The 19,135-nt window shown below is 46.3% G+C and overlaps 1 protein-coding gene across 1 annotated transcript in view; it reads left to right on the top strand.

Annotated features, from left to right (window-relative positions):
• The window catches only part of kirrel2 (kirre like nephrin family adhesion molecule 2), a 67,041-nt gene that overhangs the window by 13,806 nt on the left and 34,100 nt on the right, over positions 1 to 19,135 (top strand). Inside the window, exons 2-3 of the mRNA XM_086002483.1 lie at positions 3,908 to 4,057; positions 4,192 to 4,341. Coding sequence (XP_085858609.1) covers positions 3,908 to 4,057; positions 4,192 to 4,341 — 300 coding nt within the window. The remainder of the gene's footprint in view (positions 1 to 3,907; positions 4,058 to 4,191; positions 4,342 to 19,135) is intronic.

Raw genomic sequence — 19,135 nt, 5'->3', positions numbered from 1 at the left:
TCCCCTCCAAGTCACACACCATCCTGGCTTGGAAATATATCGGCCGTTCCTTCATCGTCGCTGGGCCAAAATCCTGGAACTCCCTCCCTAACAGCACTGTGGGAGTACCTTCACCACACGGACTGCAGCGGTTCAAGAACGCGGCTCACCACCACCTTCTCCAGGGGCGACTAGGGATGGGCAATAAATGCCGGCCTTGTCAGTGACGCCCACGTCCCAGGAACCAATAAAACAAAAGATATAACCATGGAGTGAAAGCAATCACAGTGAGAGGACAGCGGGATATCATGGAATCATAGAATGGTGCACCAAAGAAGGAGGCCATTCGGCCCAGAAAGTAAGACTCGCATTTCTATAGCGCCTTTCTCGTCCTCAGGACATCCCAAAGCGCTTCACAGCCAATGGAGTCTTTTTGAAGTGCGGTCCATGTTAGAATGTCAGAAACACGACAGCCAATTTGCGCACAGCAAGCTCCCACAAACAGCATTGTGATAAATGACCAGATCATCCACACACACTGACTCTCACTGGGGTACGGGTTCCACACACACTGACTCTCACTGGGGTACGGGTTCCACACACACTGACTCTCACTGGGGTACGGGTTCCACACACACTGACTCTCACTGGGGTACAGGTTCCACACACACTGACTCTCACTGGGGTACGGGTTCCACACACACTGACTCTCACTGGGGTAAGGGTTCCACACACACTGACTCTCACTGGGTTACGGGTTCCACACACACTGACTCTCACTGGGGTACGGGTCCACACACACTGACTCTCACTGGGGTATGGGTTCCACACACACTGACTCTCACTGGGGTACGGGTTCCACACACACTGACTCTCACTGGGGTACGGGTTCCACACACACTGACTCTCACTGGGGTACGGGTTCCACACACACTGACTCTCACTGGGGTACGGGTTCCACACACACTGACTCTCACTGGGGTACGGGTTCCACACACACTGACTCTCACTGGGGTACGGGTTCCACACACACTGACTCTCACTGGGGTACGGGTCCCACACACACTGACTCTCACTGGGGTACGGGTTCCACACACACTGACTCTAACTGGGGTACGGGTTCCACACACACTGACTCTCACTGGGGTACGAGTTCCACACACACTGACTCTCACTGGGGTACGGGTCCCACACACACTGACTCTCACTGGGGTACGGGTTCCACACACACTGACTCTCACTGGGGTACGGGTTCCACACACACTGACTCTCACTGGGGTACGGGTTCCACACACACTGACTCTCACTGGGGTAAGGGTTCCACACACACTGACTCTCACTGGGTTACGGGTTCCACACACACTGACTCTCACTGGGGTACGGGTCCACACACACTGACTCTCACTGGGGTATGGGTTCCACACACACTGACTCTCACTGGGGTACGGGTTCCACACACACTGACTCTCACTGGGGTACGGGTTCCACACACACTGACTCTCACTGGGGTATGGGTTCCACACACACTGACTCTCACTGGGGTACGGGTTCCACACACACTGACTCTCACTGGGGTACGGGTTCCACACACACTGACTCTCACTGGGGTACGGGTTCCACACACACTGACTCTCACTGGGGTACGGGTCCCACACACACTGACTCTCACTGGGGTACGGGTTCCACACACACTGACTCTCACTGGGGTACGGGTTCCACACACACTGACTCTCACTGGGGTACGGGTTCCACACACACTGACTCTCACTGGGGTACGGGTTCCACACACACTGACTCTCACTGGGGTACGTGTTCCACACACACTGACTCTCACTGGGGTACGGGTTCCACACACACTGACTCTCACTGGGGTACGGGTCCCACACACAATGACTCTCACTGGGGTACGGGTGCAGTTAGTTGATAGCACAATGCGCTGATTCCTTGTCACCTTCCCTGCCCCTGATCCTGGGAGATGGATGATGGGCTGAGACAAGCCTTCCTGCTCCCAGTGTTAATGTGGGAGGGGGCGGAGAGATACCAGTTGCTGTGAATTGAGCCCAGGAATCCTGAAAGAACTAGGCTTTTGCACAGCTGTCAAACCGGAGCACTGAATGCTGAATGATTCCTTTAGTTTCTCACGTGAAGGAGAGAGTCTTAAACAGACGGTGAGAGACTCACAGAAGAATGGAATAATAGGCGGATAACACACAGAGCACAGAGTGCGTCTTTTGTGCTGGGTTTTTCTGTTCTAATGAACTGTTCATGCACAATAAATGCCCAGAGATCTGTCGCTAATGATTCCTGAATGAGGGGTCCCAGGTCATAACTGAAAGGTTCATTGACTGAGAATCTCTCTCTCTTTCTCTCTCTGTCTCCCTTTATATAGTGGGATGGAAAGCGCCAAGACCGTCAGCCGTTGCGGAGGTGATCGGGCCTCGTGTTCCCCGCCAAGCCTGCACCCTGGAGTTTCCCTGCTCCCTGAGCTGGGTGGACCCTGTGTGGGGGTGTAGTTTGTTGGTGGGTAGGACACCCGCTACTTCCTGCTGGCCATGGGCCTGGGGTTTCCCGAGGACTCAGCGCCCCACACACACAGACACACACACACACAGAGGCCTGAACTGGTTGCCTGGGAGGGAAGGGGAAATCACAGGGCAGCCCGTGCAACATGGATATTACTGGAGTGTAAAATATGGAACTAGGCATAGTGAAAGAGAGATAGAGGGAGGCATAGAGTGAGAAAGAGCGCGAGGGAGTGAGAGAAAGAGATAGAGTGGGAGGGGGCCAGGAGAGAGTGACAGGGCGAGAGAGAGAGACAGGGAGACAGAGAGACAGAGAGAGAGACAGGGTGAGAGAGAGAGAGAGACAGAGAGAGAGACAGGGAGAGAGAGAGAGACAGGGAGACAGAGAGAGAGAGAGAGAGAGAGAGACAGAGAGAGAGACGGGGAGAGAGACTGAGAGACAGAGAGAGAGACAGGGTGAGAGAGAGACAGGGAGAGAGAGAGAGACAGGGAGAGAGAGAGAGACGGACAGAGAGACGGACAGAGAGAGAGACAGAGAGAGAGACAGAGAGAGAGACAGAGAGAGAGACAGAGACAGGGAGAGAGACAGGGAGAGAGACAGGGAGAGAGACAGGGAGAGAGACAGGGAGAGAGACAGGGAGAGAGACAGGGAGAGAGACAGGGAGAGAGACAGGGAGAGAGACAGAGAGAGAGAGAGACAGGGAGAGAGACAGGGAGAGAGACAGGGAGAGAGAGAGAGAGACAGAGAGAGAGACAGGGAGAGAGACTGAGAGACAGAGAGAGGCAGGGAGAGAGACAGAGAGAGAGACAGGGAGACAGAGAGAGAGAGGGGGTGAGACAGAGAGAAAGACAGGGAGAGAGAGAGAGAGACAGGGAGAGAGAGAGACAGAGAGTGAGACAGAGACAGAGAGAGAGAGGGGGTGAGAGAGAGAGAGACAGGGAGACAGAGAGGGGGTGAGAGAGAGAAGGAGGGTGAGAGAGAAGGAGGGTGAGTAAGAGAGGGAGTGGGAGGGAGACAGGAGAGACAGAGAAAGAGAGAGGGGTAGTGAGTGAGAGAGAGATAGAGGGAGGGAGGGAGAGAGAGGGAGACAGAGAGAAGAAGTGAGAGAGAGAGACAGAGGGAGATTAAGAGAGGGAGGGAGGGAAAGATTTGTTATTAGTCAAGGCCAAGTCACTGAATATATTTAAGAAGGAGATCGATAGATTTCTAGACACAAAAGGCATCAAGGGGTATGGGGAGAGAGCGGGAATATGGGATTGAGATAGAGGATCAGCCATGATCATATTGAATGGCGGAGCAGGCTCGAAGGGCCAAATGGCCGACTCCTGCTCCTATTTTACTATGTTTCTATGTTTCGGGGCCTCTCGACCCCCACGTTGACCTCTGACTTTTGCTCTGCCCTCAGGACATGCGGCCGACTTCTCCCAGCAGCCCTCAGACCAGGTGGTAGTTGCTGGACAATCCGTGACCCTGAGCTGTGTGGTCAGCGGGTATCGGGGCATGGTCCAGTGGACCAAGGACGGGCTGGCGCTCGGAGGGGAGCGCGACCTCCCGGGTAAGTGACACGCCCTCGGGGGGCAGGGGGGAAGGGCACGGCCCGAGCTGAGGGTCCAAGGCCCCGAGCACCCAGTGTGGCAGCGGACAGTGTACTAACTCTCGGTTTCCTGTTGTCCGATCCCGCGCGGTCAGGCTGGTCACGGTATTCCATCAGCGGGGAGCTGAGTGTTGGCGAGCACAATCTGCAGATCGAACCAGCACAGCTCGAAGACGACGCTGTTTACGAATGCCAGGCGACGCAGGTCGGGCTGAGGTCACGGAGGGCAAGGCTCAACATTCTCGGTGAGTCGACCGTTAGTTTCCAGGATCACTCGGCGTGTAGCTGTACAGAGTCACTGTTTATTCAGGGTAAGGGTCACTCACTGTGCAACTGTACAGAGTCGCTGTTTATTCAGGGTAAGGGTCACTCACTGTGTAACTGTACAGAGTCACTGTTTATTCACGGTAAGGGTCACTCACTGTGTAACTGTACAGAGTCACTGTTTATTCAGGGTAAGGGTCACTCACTGTGCAACTGTACAGAGTCGCTGTTTATTCAGGGTAAGGGTCACTCACTGTAACTGTACAGAGTCACTGTTTATTCAGGGTAAGGGTCACTCACTGTAACTGTACAGAGTCACTGTTTATTCAGGGTAAGGGTCACTCACTGTAACTGTACAGAGTCACTGTTTATTCAGGGTAAGGGTCACTCACTGTAACTGTACAGAGTCACTGTTTATTCAGGGTAAGGGTCACTCACTGTGTAACTGTACAGAGTCACTGTTTATTCAGGGTAAGGGTCACTCACTGTGTAACTGTACAGAGTCACTGTTTATTCAGGGTAAGGGTCACTCACTGTGTAACTGTACAGAGTCACTGTTTATTCAGGGTAAGGGTCACTCACTGTGTAACTGTACAGAGTCACTGTTTATTCAGGGTAAGGGTCACTCACTGTGTAACTGTACAGAGTCACTGTTTATTCAGGGTAAGGGTCACTCACTGTAACTGTACAGAGTCACTGTTTATTCAGGGTAAGGGTCACTCACTGTGTAACTGTACAGAGTCACTGTTTATTCAGGGTAAGGGTCACTCACTGTGTAACTGTACAGAGTCACTGTTTATTCAGGGTAAGGGTCACTCACTGTGTAACTGTACAGAGTCACTGTTTATTCAGGGTAAGGGTCACTCACTGTAACTGTACAGAGTCACTGTTTATTCAGGGTAAGGGTCACTCACTAACTGTACAGAGTCACTGTTTATTCAGGGTAAGGGTCACTCACTGTGTAACTGTACAGAGTCACTGTTTATTCAGGGTAAGGGTCACTCACTGTGTAACTGTACAGAGTCACTGTTTATTCAGGGTAAGGGTCACTCACTGTAACTACAGAGTCACTGTTTATTCAGGGTAAGGGTCACTCACTGTGTAACTGTACAGAGTCACTGTTTATTCAGGGTAAGGGTCACTCACTGTGTAAATGTACAGAGTCACTGTTTATTCAGGGTAAGGGTCACTCACTGTAACTGTACAGAGTCACTGTTTATTCAGGGTAAGGGTCACTCACTGTGTAACTGTACAGAGTCACTGTTTATTCAGAGTAAGGGTCACTCACTGTAACTGTACAGAGTCACTGTTTATTCAGGGTAAGGGTCACTGACTGTAACTGTACAGAGTCACTGTTTATTCAGGGTAAGGGTCACTCACTGTGTAACTGTACAGAGTCACTGTTTATTCAGGGTAAGGGTCACTCACTGTAACTGTACAGAGTCACTGTTTATTCAGGGTAAGGGTCACTCACTGTAACTGTACAGAGTCACTGTTTATTCAGGGTAAGGGTCACTCACTGTGTAACTGTACAGAGTCACTGTTTATTCAGGGTAAGGGTCACTCACTGTGTAACTGTACAGAGTCACTGTTTATTCAGGGTAAGGGTCACTCACTGTGTAACTGTACAGAGTCACTGTTTATTCAGGGTAAGGGTCACTCACTGTGTAACTGTACAGAGTCACTGTTTATTCAGGGTAAGGGTCACTCACTAACTGTACAGAGTCACTGTTTATTCAGGGTAAGGGTCACTCACTGTGTAACTGTACAGAGTCACTGTTTATTCAGGGTAAGGGTCACTCACTGTGTAACTGTACAGAGTCACTGTTTATTCAGGGTAAGGGTCACTCACTGTAACTGTACAGAGTCACTGTTTATTCAGGGTAAGGGTCACTCACTGTAACTGTACAGAGTCACTGTTTATTCAGGGTAAGGGTCACTCACTGTAACTGTACAGAGTCACTGTTTATTCAGGGTAAGGGTCACTCACTGTGTAACTGTACAGAGTCACTGTTTATTCAGGGTAAGGGTCACTCACTGTAACTGTACAGAGTCACTGTTTATTCAGGGTAAGGGTCACTCACTGTGTAACTGTACAGAGTCGCTGTTTATTCAGGGTAAGGGTCACTCACTGTAACTGTACAGAGTCACTGTTTATTCAGGGTAAGGGTCACTCATTGTAACTGTACAGAGTCACTGTTTATTCAGGGTAAGGGTCACTCATTGTAACTGTACAGAGTCACTGTTTATTCAGGGTAAGGGTCACTAACTGTACAGAGTCACTGTTTATTCAGGGTAAGGGTCACTCACTGTGTAACTGTACAGAGTCACTGTTTATTCAGGGTAAGGGTCACTCACTGTGTAACTGTACAGAGTCACTGTTTATTCAGGGTAAGGGTCACTCACTGTAACTGTACAGAGTCACTGTTTATTCAGGGTAAGGGTCACTCACTGTGTAACTGTACAGAGTCACTGTTTATTCAGGGTAAGGGTCACTCACTGTAACTGTACAGAGTCACTGTTTATTCAGGGTAAGGGTCACTCACTAACTGTACAGAGTCACTGTTTATTCAGGGTAAGGGTCACTCACTGTGTAACTGTACAGAGTCACTGTTTATTCAGGGTAAGGGTCACTCACTGTGTAACTGTACAGAGTCACTGTTTATTCAGGGTAAGGGTCACTCACTGTGTAACTGTACAGAGTCACTGTTTATTCAGGGTAAGGGTCACTCACTGTAACTGTACAGAGTCACTGTTTATTCAGGGTAAGGGTCACTCACTGTGTAACTGTACAGAGTCACTGTTTATTCAGGGTAAGGGTCACTCACTGTAACTGTACAGAGTCACTGTTTATTCAGGGTAAGGGTCACTCACTGTAACTACAGAGTCACTGTTTATTCAGGGTAAGGGTCACTCACTGTGTAACTGTACAGAGTCGCTGTTTATTCAGGGTAAGGGTCACTCACTGTAACTGTACAGAGTCACTGTTTATTCAGGGTAAGGGTCACTCATTGTAACTGTACAGAGTCACTGTTTATTCAGGGTAAGGGTCACTCACTGTAACTGTACAGAGTCACTGTTTATTCAGGGTAATGGTCACTCACTGTGTAACTGTACAGAGTCACTGTTTATTCAGGGTAAGGGTCACTCACTGTGTAACTGTACAGAGTCACTGTTTATTCAGGGTAAGGGTCACTCACTGTAACTGTACAGAGTCACTGTTTATTCAGGGTAAGGGTCACTCACACTGTAACTGTACAGAGTCACTGTTTATTCAGGGTAAGGGTCACTCACTGTGTAACTGTACAGAGTCACTGTTTATTCAGGGTAAGGGTCACTCACTGTGTAACTGTACAGAGTCGCTGTTTATTCAGGGTAAGGGTCACTCACTGTAACTGTACAGAGTCACTGTTTATTCAGGGTAAGGGTCACTCATTGTAACTGTACAGAGTCGCTGTTTATTCAGGGTAAGGGTCACTCACTGTAACTGTACAGAGTCACTGTTTATTCAGGGTAAGGGTCACTCATTGTAACTGTACAGAGTCACTGTTTATTCAGGGTAAGGGTCACTCACTGTGTAACTGTACAGAGTCACTGTTTATTCAGGGTAAGGGTCACTCACTAACTGTACAGAGTCACTGTTTATTCAGGGTAAGGGTCACTCACTGTGTAACTGTACAGAGTCACTGTTTATTCAGGGTAAGGGTCACTCACTGTGTAACTGTACAGAGTCACTGTTTATTCAGGGTAAGGGTCACTCACTAACTGTAGAGTCACTGTTTATTCAGGGTAAGGGTCACTCACTGTGTAACTGTACAGAGTCACTGTTTATTCAGGGTAAGGGTCACTCACTGTGTAACTGTACAGAGTCACTGTTTATTCAGGGTAAGGGTCACTCACTGTAACTGTACAGAGTCACTGTTTATTCAGGGTAAGGATCACTCACTGTGTAACTGTACAGAGTCACTGTTTATTCAGGGTAAGGGTCACTCACTGTAACTGTACAGAGTCACTGTTTATTCAGGGTAAGGGTCACTCACTAACTGTACAGAGTCACTGTTTATTCAGGGTAAGGGTCACTCACTGTAACTGTACAGAGTCACTGTTTATTCAGGGTAAGGGTCACTCACTGTAACTGTACAGAGTCGCTGTTTATTCAGGGTAAGGGTCACTCACTGTGTAACTGTACAGAGTCACTGTTTATTCAGGGTAAGGGTCACTCACTGTGTAACTGTACAGAGTCACTGTTTATTCAGGGTAAGGGTCACTCACTGTGTAACTGTACAGAGTCACTGTTTATTCAGGGTAAGGATCACTCACTAACTGTACAGAGTCACTGTTTATTCAGGGTAAGGGTCACTCACTGTGTAACTGTACAGAGTCACTGTTTATTCAGGGTAAGAGTCACTCACTGTAACTGTACAGTCACTGTTTATTCAGGGTAAGGGTCACTCACTGTGTAACTGTACAGAGTCACTGTTTATTCAGGGTAAGGGTCACTCACTGTGTAACTGTACAGAGTCACTGTTTATTCAGGGTAAGGATCACTCACTGTATAACTGTACAGAGTCACTGTTTATTCAGGGTAAGGGTCACTCACTGTGTAACTGTACAGAGTCACTGTTTATTCAGGGTAAGGGTCACTCACTGTAACTGTATAGAGTCACTGTTTATTCAGGGTAAGGGTCACTCACTGTACCTGTACAGAGTCACTGTTTATTCAGGGTAAGGGTCACTCACTGTAACTGTACAGAGTCACTGTTTATTCAGGGTAAGGGTCACTCACTGTGTAACTGTACAGAGTCACTGTTTATTCAGGGTAAGGGTCACTCACTGTGTAACTGTACAGAGTCACTGTTTATTCAGGGTAAGGGTCACTCACTGTGTAACTGTACAGAGTCACTGTTTATTCAGAGTAAGGGTCACTCACTGTGTAACTGTACAGAGTCACTGTTTATTCAGGGTAAGGGTCACTCACTGTGTAACTGTACAGAGTCGCTGTTTATTCAGGGTAAGGGTCACTCACTGTAACTGTACAGAGTCACTGTTTATTCAGGGTAAGGGTCACTCACTGTGTAACTGTACAGAGTCACTGTTTATTCAGGGTAAGGGTCACTCACTGTAACTGTACAGGGTCACTGTTTATTCAGGGTAAGGGTCACTCACTGTAACTGTACAGAGTCACTGTTTATTCAGGGTAAGGGTCACTCACTAACTGTACAGAGTCACTGTTTATTCAGGGTAAGGGTCACTCACTGTAACTGTACAGAGTCACTGTTTATTCAGGGTAAGGGTCACTCACTGTAACTGTACAGAGTCACTGTTTATTCAGGGTAAGGGTCACTCATTGTAACTGTACAGAGTCACTGTTTATTCAGGGTAAGGGTCACTCACTGTGTAACTGTACAGAGTCACTGTTTATTCAGGGTAAGGGTCACTCACTAACTGTACAGAGTCACTGTTTATTCAGGGTAAGGGTCACTCACTGTGTAACTGTACAGAGTCACTGTTTATTCAGGGTAAGGGTCACTCACTGTGTAACTGTACAGAGTCACTGTTTATTCAGGGTAAGGGTCACTCACTAACTGTAGAGTCACTGTTTATTCAGGGTAAGGGTCACTCACTGTGTAACTGTACAGAGTCACTGTTTATTCAGGGTAAGGGTCACTCACTGTGTAACTGTGCAGAGTCACTGTTTATTCAGGGTAAGGGTCACTCACTGTGTAACTGTACAGAGTCACTGTTTATTCAGGGTAAGGGTCACTCACTAACTGTACAGAGTCACTGTTTATTCAGGGTAAGGGTCACTCACTGTGTAACTGTACAGAGTCACTGTTTATTCAGGGTAAGGATCACTCACTAACTGTACAGAGTCACTGTTTATTCAGGGTAAGGGTCACTCACTGTGTAACTGTACAGAGTCACTGTTTATTCAGGGTAAGAGTCACTCACTGTAACTGTACAGTCACTGTTTATTCAGGGTAAGGGTCACTCACTGTGTAACTGTACAGAGTCACTGTTTATTCAGGGTAAGGGTCACTCACTGTGTAACTGTACAGAGTCACTGTTTATTCAGGGTAAGGGTCACTCACTAACTGTACAGAGTCACTGTTTATTCAGGGTAAGGGTCACTCACTGTAACTGTACAGAGTCACTGTTTATTCAGGGTAAGGATCACTCACTGTGTAACTGTACAGAGTCACTGTTTATTCAGGGTAAGGGTCACTCACTGTAACTGTACAGAGTCACTGTTTATTCAGGGTAAGGGTCACTCACTAACTGTACAGAGTCACTGTTTATTCAGGGTAAGGGTCACTCACTGTAACTGTACAGAGTCACTGTTTATTCAGGGTAAGGGTCACTCACTGTAACTGTACAGAGTCGCTGTTTATTCAGGGTAAGGGTCACTCACTGTGTAACTGTACAGAGTCACTGTTTATTCAGGGTAAGGGTCACTCACTGTGTAACTGTACAGAGTCACTGTTTATTCAGGGTAAGGGTCACTCACTGTGTAACTGTACAGAGTCACTGTTTATTCAGGGTAAGGGTCACTCACTGTAACTGTACAGAGCCACTGTTTATTCAGGGTAAGGGTCACTCACTGTGTAACTGTACAGAGTCACTGTTTATTCAGGGTAAGGGTCACTCACTGTAACTGTACAGAGTCACTGTTTATTCAGGGTAAGGGTCACTCACTGTGTAACTGTACAGAGTCACTGTTTATTCAGGGTAAGAGTCACTCACTGTAACTGTACAGTCACTGTTTATTCAGGGTAAGGGTCACTCACTGTGTAACTGTACAGAGTCACTGTTTATTCAGGGTAAGGGTCACTCACTGTGTAACTGTACAGAGTCACTGTTTATTCAGGGTAAGGGTCACTCACTGTATAACTGTACAGAGTCACTGTTTATTCAGGGTAAGGGTCACTCACTGTGTAACTGTACAGAGTCACTGTTTATTCAGGGTAAGGGTCACTCACTGTAACTGTATAGAGTCACTGTTTATTCAGGGTAAGGGTCACTCACTGTACCTGTACAGAGTCACTGTTTATTCAGGGTAAGGGTCACTCACTGTAACTGTACAGAGTCACTGTTTATTCAGGGTAAGGGTCACTCACTGTGTAACTGTACAGAGTCACTGTTTATTCAGGGTAAGGGTCACTCACTGTGTAACTGTACAGAGTCACTGTTTATTCAGGGTAAGGGTCACTCACTGTGTAACTGTACAGAGTCACTGTTTATTCAGAGTAAGGGTCACTCACTGTGTAACTGTACAGAGTCACTGTTTATTCAGGGTAAGGGTCACTCACTGTGTAACTGTACAGAGTCGCTGTTTATTCAGGGTAAGGGTCACTCACTGTAACTGTACAGAGTCACTGTTTATTCAGGGTAAGGGTCACTCACTGTGTAACTGTACAGAGTCACTGTTTATTCAGGGTAAGGGTCACTCACTGTAACTGTACAGGGTCACTGTTTATTCAGGGTAAGGGTCACTCACTGTAACTGTACAGAGTCACTGTTTATTCAGGGTAAGGGTCACTCACTAACTGTACAGAGTCACTGTTTATTCAGGGTAAGGGTCACTCACTGTAACTGTACAGAGTCACTGTTTATTCAGGGTAAGGGTCACTCACTGTAACTGTACAGAGTCACTGTTTATTCAGGGTAAGGGTCACTCACTGTAACTGTACAGAGTCACTGTTTATTCAGGGTAAGGGTCACTCACTGTAACTGTACAGAGTCACTGTTTATTCAGAGTAAGGGTCACTCACTGTGTAACTGTACAGAGTCACTGTTTATTCAGGGTAAGGGTCACTCACTAACTGTACAGAGTCACTGTTTATTCAGGGTAAGGGTCACTCACTGTGTAACTGTACAGAGTCACTGTTTATTCAGGGTAAGGGTCACTCGCTGTGTAACTGTACAGAGTCACTGTTTATTCAGGGTAAGGGTCACTCACTGTGTAACTGTACAGAGTCACTGTTTATTCAGGGTAAGGGTCACTCACTGTGTAACTGTACAGAGTCACTGTTTATTCAGGGTAAGGGTCACTCGCTGTGTAACTGTACAGAGTCACTGTTTATTCAGGGTAAGGATCACTCACTGTAACTGTACAGAGTCACTGTTTATTCAGGGTAAGGGTCACTCACTGTGTAACTGTACAGAGTCACTGTTTATTCAGGGTAAGGGTCACTCACTGTAACTGTACAGAGTCACTGTTTATTCAGGGTAAGGGTCACTCACTGTAACTGTACAGAGTCACTGTTTATTCAGGGTAAGGGTCACTCACTGTAACTGTACAGAGTCACTGTTTATTCAGGGTAAGGGTCACTCACTGTAACTGTACAGAGTCACTGTTTATTCAGGGTAAGGGTCACTCACTGTAACTGTACAGAGTCACTGTTTATTCAGGGTAAGGGTCACTCACTGTGTAACTGTACAGAGTCACTGTTTATTCAGGGTAAGGGTCACTCACTGTAACTGTACACAGTCAGTGTTTATTCAGGGTAAGGGTCACTCACTGTAACTGTACAGAGTCACTGTTTATTCAGGGTAAGGGTCACTCACTGTGTAACTGTACAGAGTCACTGTTTATTCAGGGTAAGGGTCACTCACTGTAACTGTACAGAGTCACTGTTTATTCAGGGTAAGGGTCACTCACTGTAACTGTACAGAGTCACTGTTTATTCAGGGTAAGGGTCACTCACTGTGTAACTGTACAGAGTCACTGTTTATTCAGGGTAAGGGTCACTCACTGTAACTGTACAGAGTCACTGTTTATTCAGGGTAAGGGTCACTCACTGTGTAACTGTACAGAGTCACTGTTTATTCAGGGTAAGAGTCACTCACTGTAACTGTACAGAGTCACTGTTTATTCAGGGTAAGGGTCACTCACTGTAACTGTACAGAGTCACTGTTTATTCAGGGTAAGGGTCACTCACTGTAACTGTACAGAGTCACTGTTTATTCAGGGTAAGGGTCACTCACTGTGTAACTGTAGAGAGTCACTGTTTATTCAGGGTAAGGGTCACTCACTGTGTAACTGTACAGAGTCACTGTTTATTCAGGGTAAGGGTCACTCACTGTGTAACTGTACAGAGTCACTGTTTATTCAGGGTAAGGGTCACTCACAGTGTAACTGTAGAGAGTCACTGTTTATTCAGGGTAAGGGTCACTCACTGTAACTGTACAGAGTCACTGTTTATTCAGGGTAAGGGTCACTCACTGTGTAACTGTACAGAGTCACTGTTTATTCAGGGTAAGGGTCACTCACTGTAACTGTACAGAGTCACTGTTTATTCAGGGTAAGGGTCACTCACTGTGTAACTGTACAGAGTCACTGTTTATTCAGGGTAAGGGTCACTCACTGTGTAACTGTACAGAGTCACTGTTTATTCAGGGTAAGGGTCACTCACTGTGTAACTGTACAGAGTCACTGTTTATTCAGGGTAAGGGTCACTCACTGTGTAACTGTACAGAGTCACTGTTTATTCAGGGTAAGGGTCACTCACTGTGTAACTGTACAGAGTCACTGTTTATTCAGGGTAAGGGTCACTCACTGTGTAACTGTACAGAGTCACTGTTTATTCAGGGTAAGGGTCACTCACTGTGTAACTGTACAGAGTCACTGTTTATTCAGGGTAAGGGTCACTCACTGTGTAACTGTACAGAGTCACTGTTTATTCAGGGTAAGGGTCACTCACTGTGTAACTGTACAGAGTCACTGTTTATTCAGGGTAAGGGTCATTCACTGTGTAACTGTACAGAGTCACTGTTTATTCAGGGTAAGGGTCACTCACTGTAACTGTACAGAGTCACTGTTTATTCAGGGTAAGGATCACTCACTGTAACTGTACAGAGTCACTGTTTATTCAGGGTAAGGGTCACTCACTGTAACTGTACAGAGTCACTGTTTATTCAGGGTAAGGGTCACTCACTGTGTAACTGTACAGAGTCACTGTTTATTCAGGGTCAGGGTCACTCACTGTAACTGTACAGAGTCACTGTTTATTCAGGGTAAGGGTCACTCACTGTGTAACTGTACAGAGTCACTGTTTATTCAGGGTAAGGGTCACTCACTGTAACTGTACAGAGTCACTGTTTATTCAGGGTAAGGGTCACTCACTGTAACTGTACAGTGTCACTGTTTATTCAGGGTAAGGGTCACTCACTCTAACTGTACAGAGTCACTGTTTATTCAGGGTAAGGGTCACTCACTAACTGTACAGAGTCACTGTTTATTCAGGGTAAGGGTCACTCACTGTGTAACTGTACAGAGTCACTGTTTATTCAGGGTAAGGGTCACTCACTGTGTAACTGTACAGAGTCACTGTTTATTCAGGGTAAGGGTCACTCACTGTGTAACTGTACAGAGTCACTGTTTATTCAGGGTAAGGGTCACTCACTGTGTAACTGTACAGAGTCACTGTTTATTCAGGGTAAGGGTCACTCACTGTAACTGGACAGAGTCACTGTTTATTCAGGGTAAGGGTCACTCACTGTAACTGTACAGAGTCACTGATTATTCAGGGTAAGGGTCACTCACTGTAACTGTACAGAGTCACTGTTTATTCAGGGTAAGGGTCACTCACTGTAACTGTCCAGAGTCACTGTTTATTCAGGGTAAGGGTCACTCGCTGTAACTGTACAGAGTCACTGTTTATTCAGGGTAAGGGTCACTCACTGTGTAACTGTACAGAGTCACTGTTTATTCAGGGTAAGGGTCACTCACTGTGTAACTGTACAGAGTCACTGATTATTCAGGGTAAGAGTCACTCACTGTAACTGTACAGAGTCACTGTTTATTCAGGGTAAGAGTCACTCACTGTGTAACTGTACAGAGTCACTGTTTATTCAGGGTAAGGGTCACTCACTGTAACTGTACAGAGTCACTGTTTATTCAGGGTAAGGGTCACTCACTGTGTAACTGTACAGAGTCACTGTTTATTCAGGGTAAGGGTCACTCACTGTAACTGTACAGAGTCACTGTTTATTCAGGGTAAGAGTCACTCACTGTGTAACTGTACAGAGTCACTGTTTATTCAGGGTAAGGGTCACTCACTGTGTAACTGTACAGAGTCACTGTTTATTCAGGGTAAGGGTCACTCACTGTAACTGTACAGAGTCACTGTTTATTCAGGGTAAGAGTCACTCACTGTAACTGTACAGAGTCACTGTTTATTCAGGGTAAGGGTCACTCACTGTGTAACTGTACAGAGTCACTGTTTATTCAGGGTAAGGGTCACTCACTGTGTAACTGTACAGAGTCACTGTTTATTCAGGGTAAGGGTCACTCACTGTGTAACTGTACAGAGTCACTGTTTATTCAGGGTAAGGGTCACTCACTGTGTAACTACAGAGTCACTGTTTATTCAGGGTAAGGGTCACTCACTGTGTAACTGTACAGAGTCACTGTTTATTCAGGGTAAGGGTCACTCACTGTAACTGTACAGAGTCACTGTTTATTCAGGGTAAGGGTCACTCACTGTAACTGTACAGAGTCACTGTTTATTCAGGGTAAGGGTCACTCACTGTGTAACTGTACAGAGTCACTGTTTATTCAGGGTAAGGGTCACTCACTGTGTAACTGTACAGAGTCACTGTTTATTCAGGGTAAGGGTCACTCACTGTAACTGTACAGAGTCACTGTTTATTCAGGGTAAGGGTCACTCACTGTAACTGTACAGGGTCACTGTTTAGTCAGGGTAAGGGTCACTCACTGTAACTGTACAGAGTCACTGTTTATTCAGGGTAAGGGTCACTCACTGTAACTGTACAGAGTCACTGTTTATTCAGGGTAAGGGTCACTCACTAACTGTACAGAGTCACTGTTTATTCAGGGTAAGGGTCACTCACTAACTGTACAGAGTCACTGTTTATTCAGGGTAAGAGTCACTCACTGTAACTGTACAGAGTCACTGTTTATTCAGGGTAAGGGTCACTCACTAACTGTACAGAGTCACTGTTTATTCAGGGTAAGGGTCACTCACTGTGTAACTGTACAGAGTCACTGTTTATTCAGGGTAAGGGTCACTCATTGTAACTGGACAGTGTAAAGTCTGTGGGTTGTGCAGTAAATAAATACACAGACTTTTGAAGTACAAACAAACAGGTCTTTACTATTCAGAGGTCAGGGCGAATCTGCCCTAGTTATCCTGTAACATCACTTGTATACTGGTGTGGTCACTGTCGGTATTACCGTATACAGAAGCCAATCAAATAGTGCCACACCTAAAGTAGTTCTCTTAAAGGTGAACGGTTACACTCAATCGTTCCCTTAAAGGTAGACGGGTACATACACTACAATCCTCCCTTTTTAGCTTATTACTTACAGGGTCCCCGTTAAACATTCATATCTTCAACTTCACATAACAATTTACAGATATACTCTCGGTGGAGAACAAACAATTTACAGGGATAATTCCGGTGGAGTCAACGTCATATAAAACAGTTTACAGATATACTTTCGGTGGGAACAGTTCACAGGTTCAGTCTCTGCGGAAACAGTTCACAGGTTCAGTCTCTGATCTTGACTCATTCCGAACAGCATCTCTTTGGTGTAGCCGGTTCACATGGCTAGCGTGACTCCTCCATAGCCTTTTTCTTAACGTAACAGCTTGACCTTCCGTCCTGTTGAACCAGCAGTGCGGACTTTTACAACCAACTGGCTGTCTTGATAATTTTTGGGTTTTCAACTAATTTAGCTCCTTTCATGGTGTCCCGCCTGAGATGGTAGTATTTTAGACAGTTATTATCTCCTGCTTCTTCTTTTTCTTTTCTGCCTTTTTGAAACTCTCGGAGCTCCTTTCTCTGCGGCCATCTGTAGCGCCACCAACTCTCTATGTTCATTAGACCTTAAGTGCTTCATGCGGATTTCTGTACTTTGGGAGTTTTCATCACAAACTGGGCAGACCAGATCCTCGTAATATTCAGTGTCACTCAATAGGTCAGGATAGTATTCGGGGTCGTCCTGAGTTAGGCCAGTGAGGGGCCCTTCTACTTCCTTCTTATCCAACTGGACGTTAGCCGACGGTGGTTCCTTCTCTGACCATCTTTCTTGAAAAGACTTCTTCAAGCATTCATATTCATCCCGCTCTTCCTGGGATGTCTGCCATTCCTTCACGCCTGGCCTCATTTGTGAGTTCAATACCTTCCCTTCCATCGGGGATTCCGTTATCAGGCTATTTAATCCTTCTACTGAAGTAGCTGTTTCCGCATTCTTCTGCTCCCCTTGACGCAATTCAGCATACTTTTGACATCCATGTGCAAGCTGTGTTGCCCCCTCAGCTCTCTCCGTGACTTTTGGAAGCTCCGAATTCTTTCCCTTTGAAACCTGAAACTCGTGTTCCCATTTTGGAGTCTTGTCCCTCAGCGTGTATAAGAGTTGGCTGGCCGTTAACTCTTCTACGGGGACACTGTGGATTAGCGCCTTCTCCATTTCATCCACCTTTCCCTCCAATGTTTTCACCTTCCTTTCCTCCGGTCCTTTGGTTTTAAGCGCTCGAAGAAATTGCACCTTGGTGTTCTCTAACTCCTGATCAGGGGCCATTCCTACAGTCTCTGTGTTCCTTCCATTGGCCTTTCTTTCCACTGCCCGGATTCCTAGTTGAATATGTTCTTCAAGTTGTTGGACCTCTGCCATTGCCGCCTCATATTTGTCTTGGGTTTCCTTCAATAATTTAACGAGTTCTTGGACATCTTGAATTTCACGTTCTGCTATGTCTTCCACCTCTAATTTTCCATCTACGGATGGAATCTCTACCGATGAGTCTGTCTTGGCCTGGAGCTCATCAAACATTTCCTGCAGCCTTTGTAATTCTCGCTCATGTTCAAACTTTAGTTGTTCATATGCTTTCACTAAAACTAGCTTTTCGGAGGTTGCCGAGTTAACCCCTTCCAGGATTGTAGTCTGGGCCCGTTCATACTGTTCCTTCAACTTGTTACACTCTGCTTGCAACGAGTCATAGAGATGAACTGGGATAAAATCCTGGCTTCCTGAAGATTCCTCTTCCTTTAGGTCGTTCTGTAAATAGTCTAGTTCCTGAACAGTTTCAGGGAGATGTGATCGGTACTTGGCCACGATGGCTCTATGGTCGCTCTTTTCTCGAGCTAGCTGTCTCTGTTGTCTTTCCAGGTTCTCCCATTCAGTGTCCCAGAACTTTTCCATATTTTTCATCTCTTGTACGAGACGGTCACTCCACTGTTCTAATTGTTGTCGTACTTTGACATAAGTTTGAGTCCGAGCTCGGTGTTCTTCCGTCGTGGATGAATCCTTAGCTTGAACAGGCTCAGAATTCTCTGTCAACCTGGAGTTCTGCTCTGTAACTTTATTCTTCTTGGTGACATAAGTCTTTCTGCATGTCTTTGTTTCCTTCCCCATCGTCGGCAAGTCCCCTTTAGCCTTGTCATGCATATTTGAATTGGTCTTATCGTCATCCATCTCAGAATCTGAGCTGATAGCTTGCACCGAATCCTCCTTCATTATGGCTTTTAGGTAGTGCCATTCCATGTCTATTTTCTTAATCCACTCCCGTCCTAGAAGTGGTGGTCCTCCCTCAGGTAATACGTACAAATTCATTCTTGGGTGTTCTTTCCCTCTATCTCTCACCTTGACTCTTATTTTCCCCATGGGGTATACATTATGCCCCGTGTATGTCTGTAATATGAACTTGGTATTTCTCAAAGGTATGTGAGAGAACAGCCGGTGGTAGTCCCTTCGGTTGATGACTGATAGAGCTGATCCAGTGTCCAGCTCCATTCGTACTTGGACTCCAG

This window comes from Somniosus microcephalus, chromosome 12, assembly GCF_052327205.1.
Source record: "Somniosus microcephalus isolate GS21.2 chromosome 12, FLI_Smic_1.0, whole genome shotgun sequence".
In the NCBI taxonomy this organism is placed as follows: domain Eukaryota; kingdom Metazoa; phylum Chordata; class Chondrichthyes; order Squaliformes; family Somniosidae; genus Somniosus; species Somniosus microcephalus.
The sequence above is the reverse complement of the archived record's forward strand: the minus strand, read 5'-3'. Positions and strand labels throughout refer to the sequence as shown.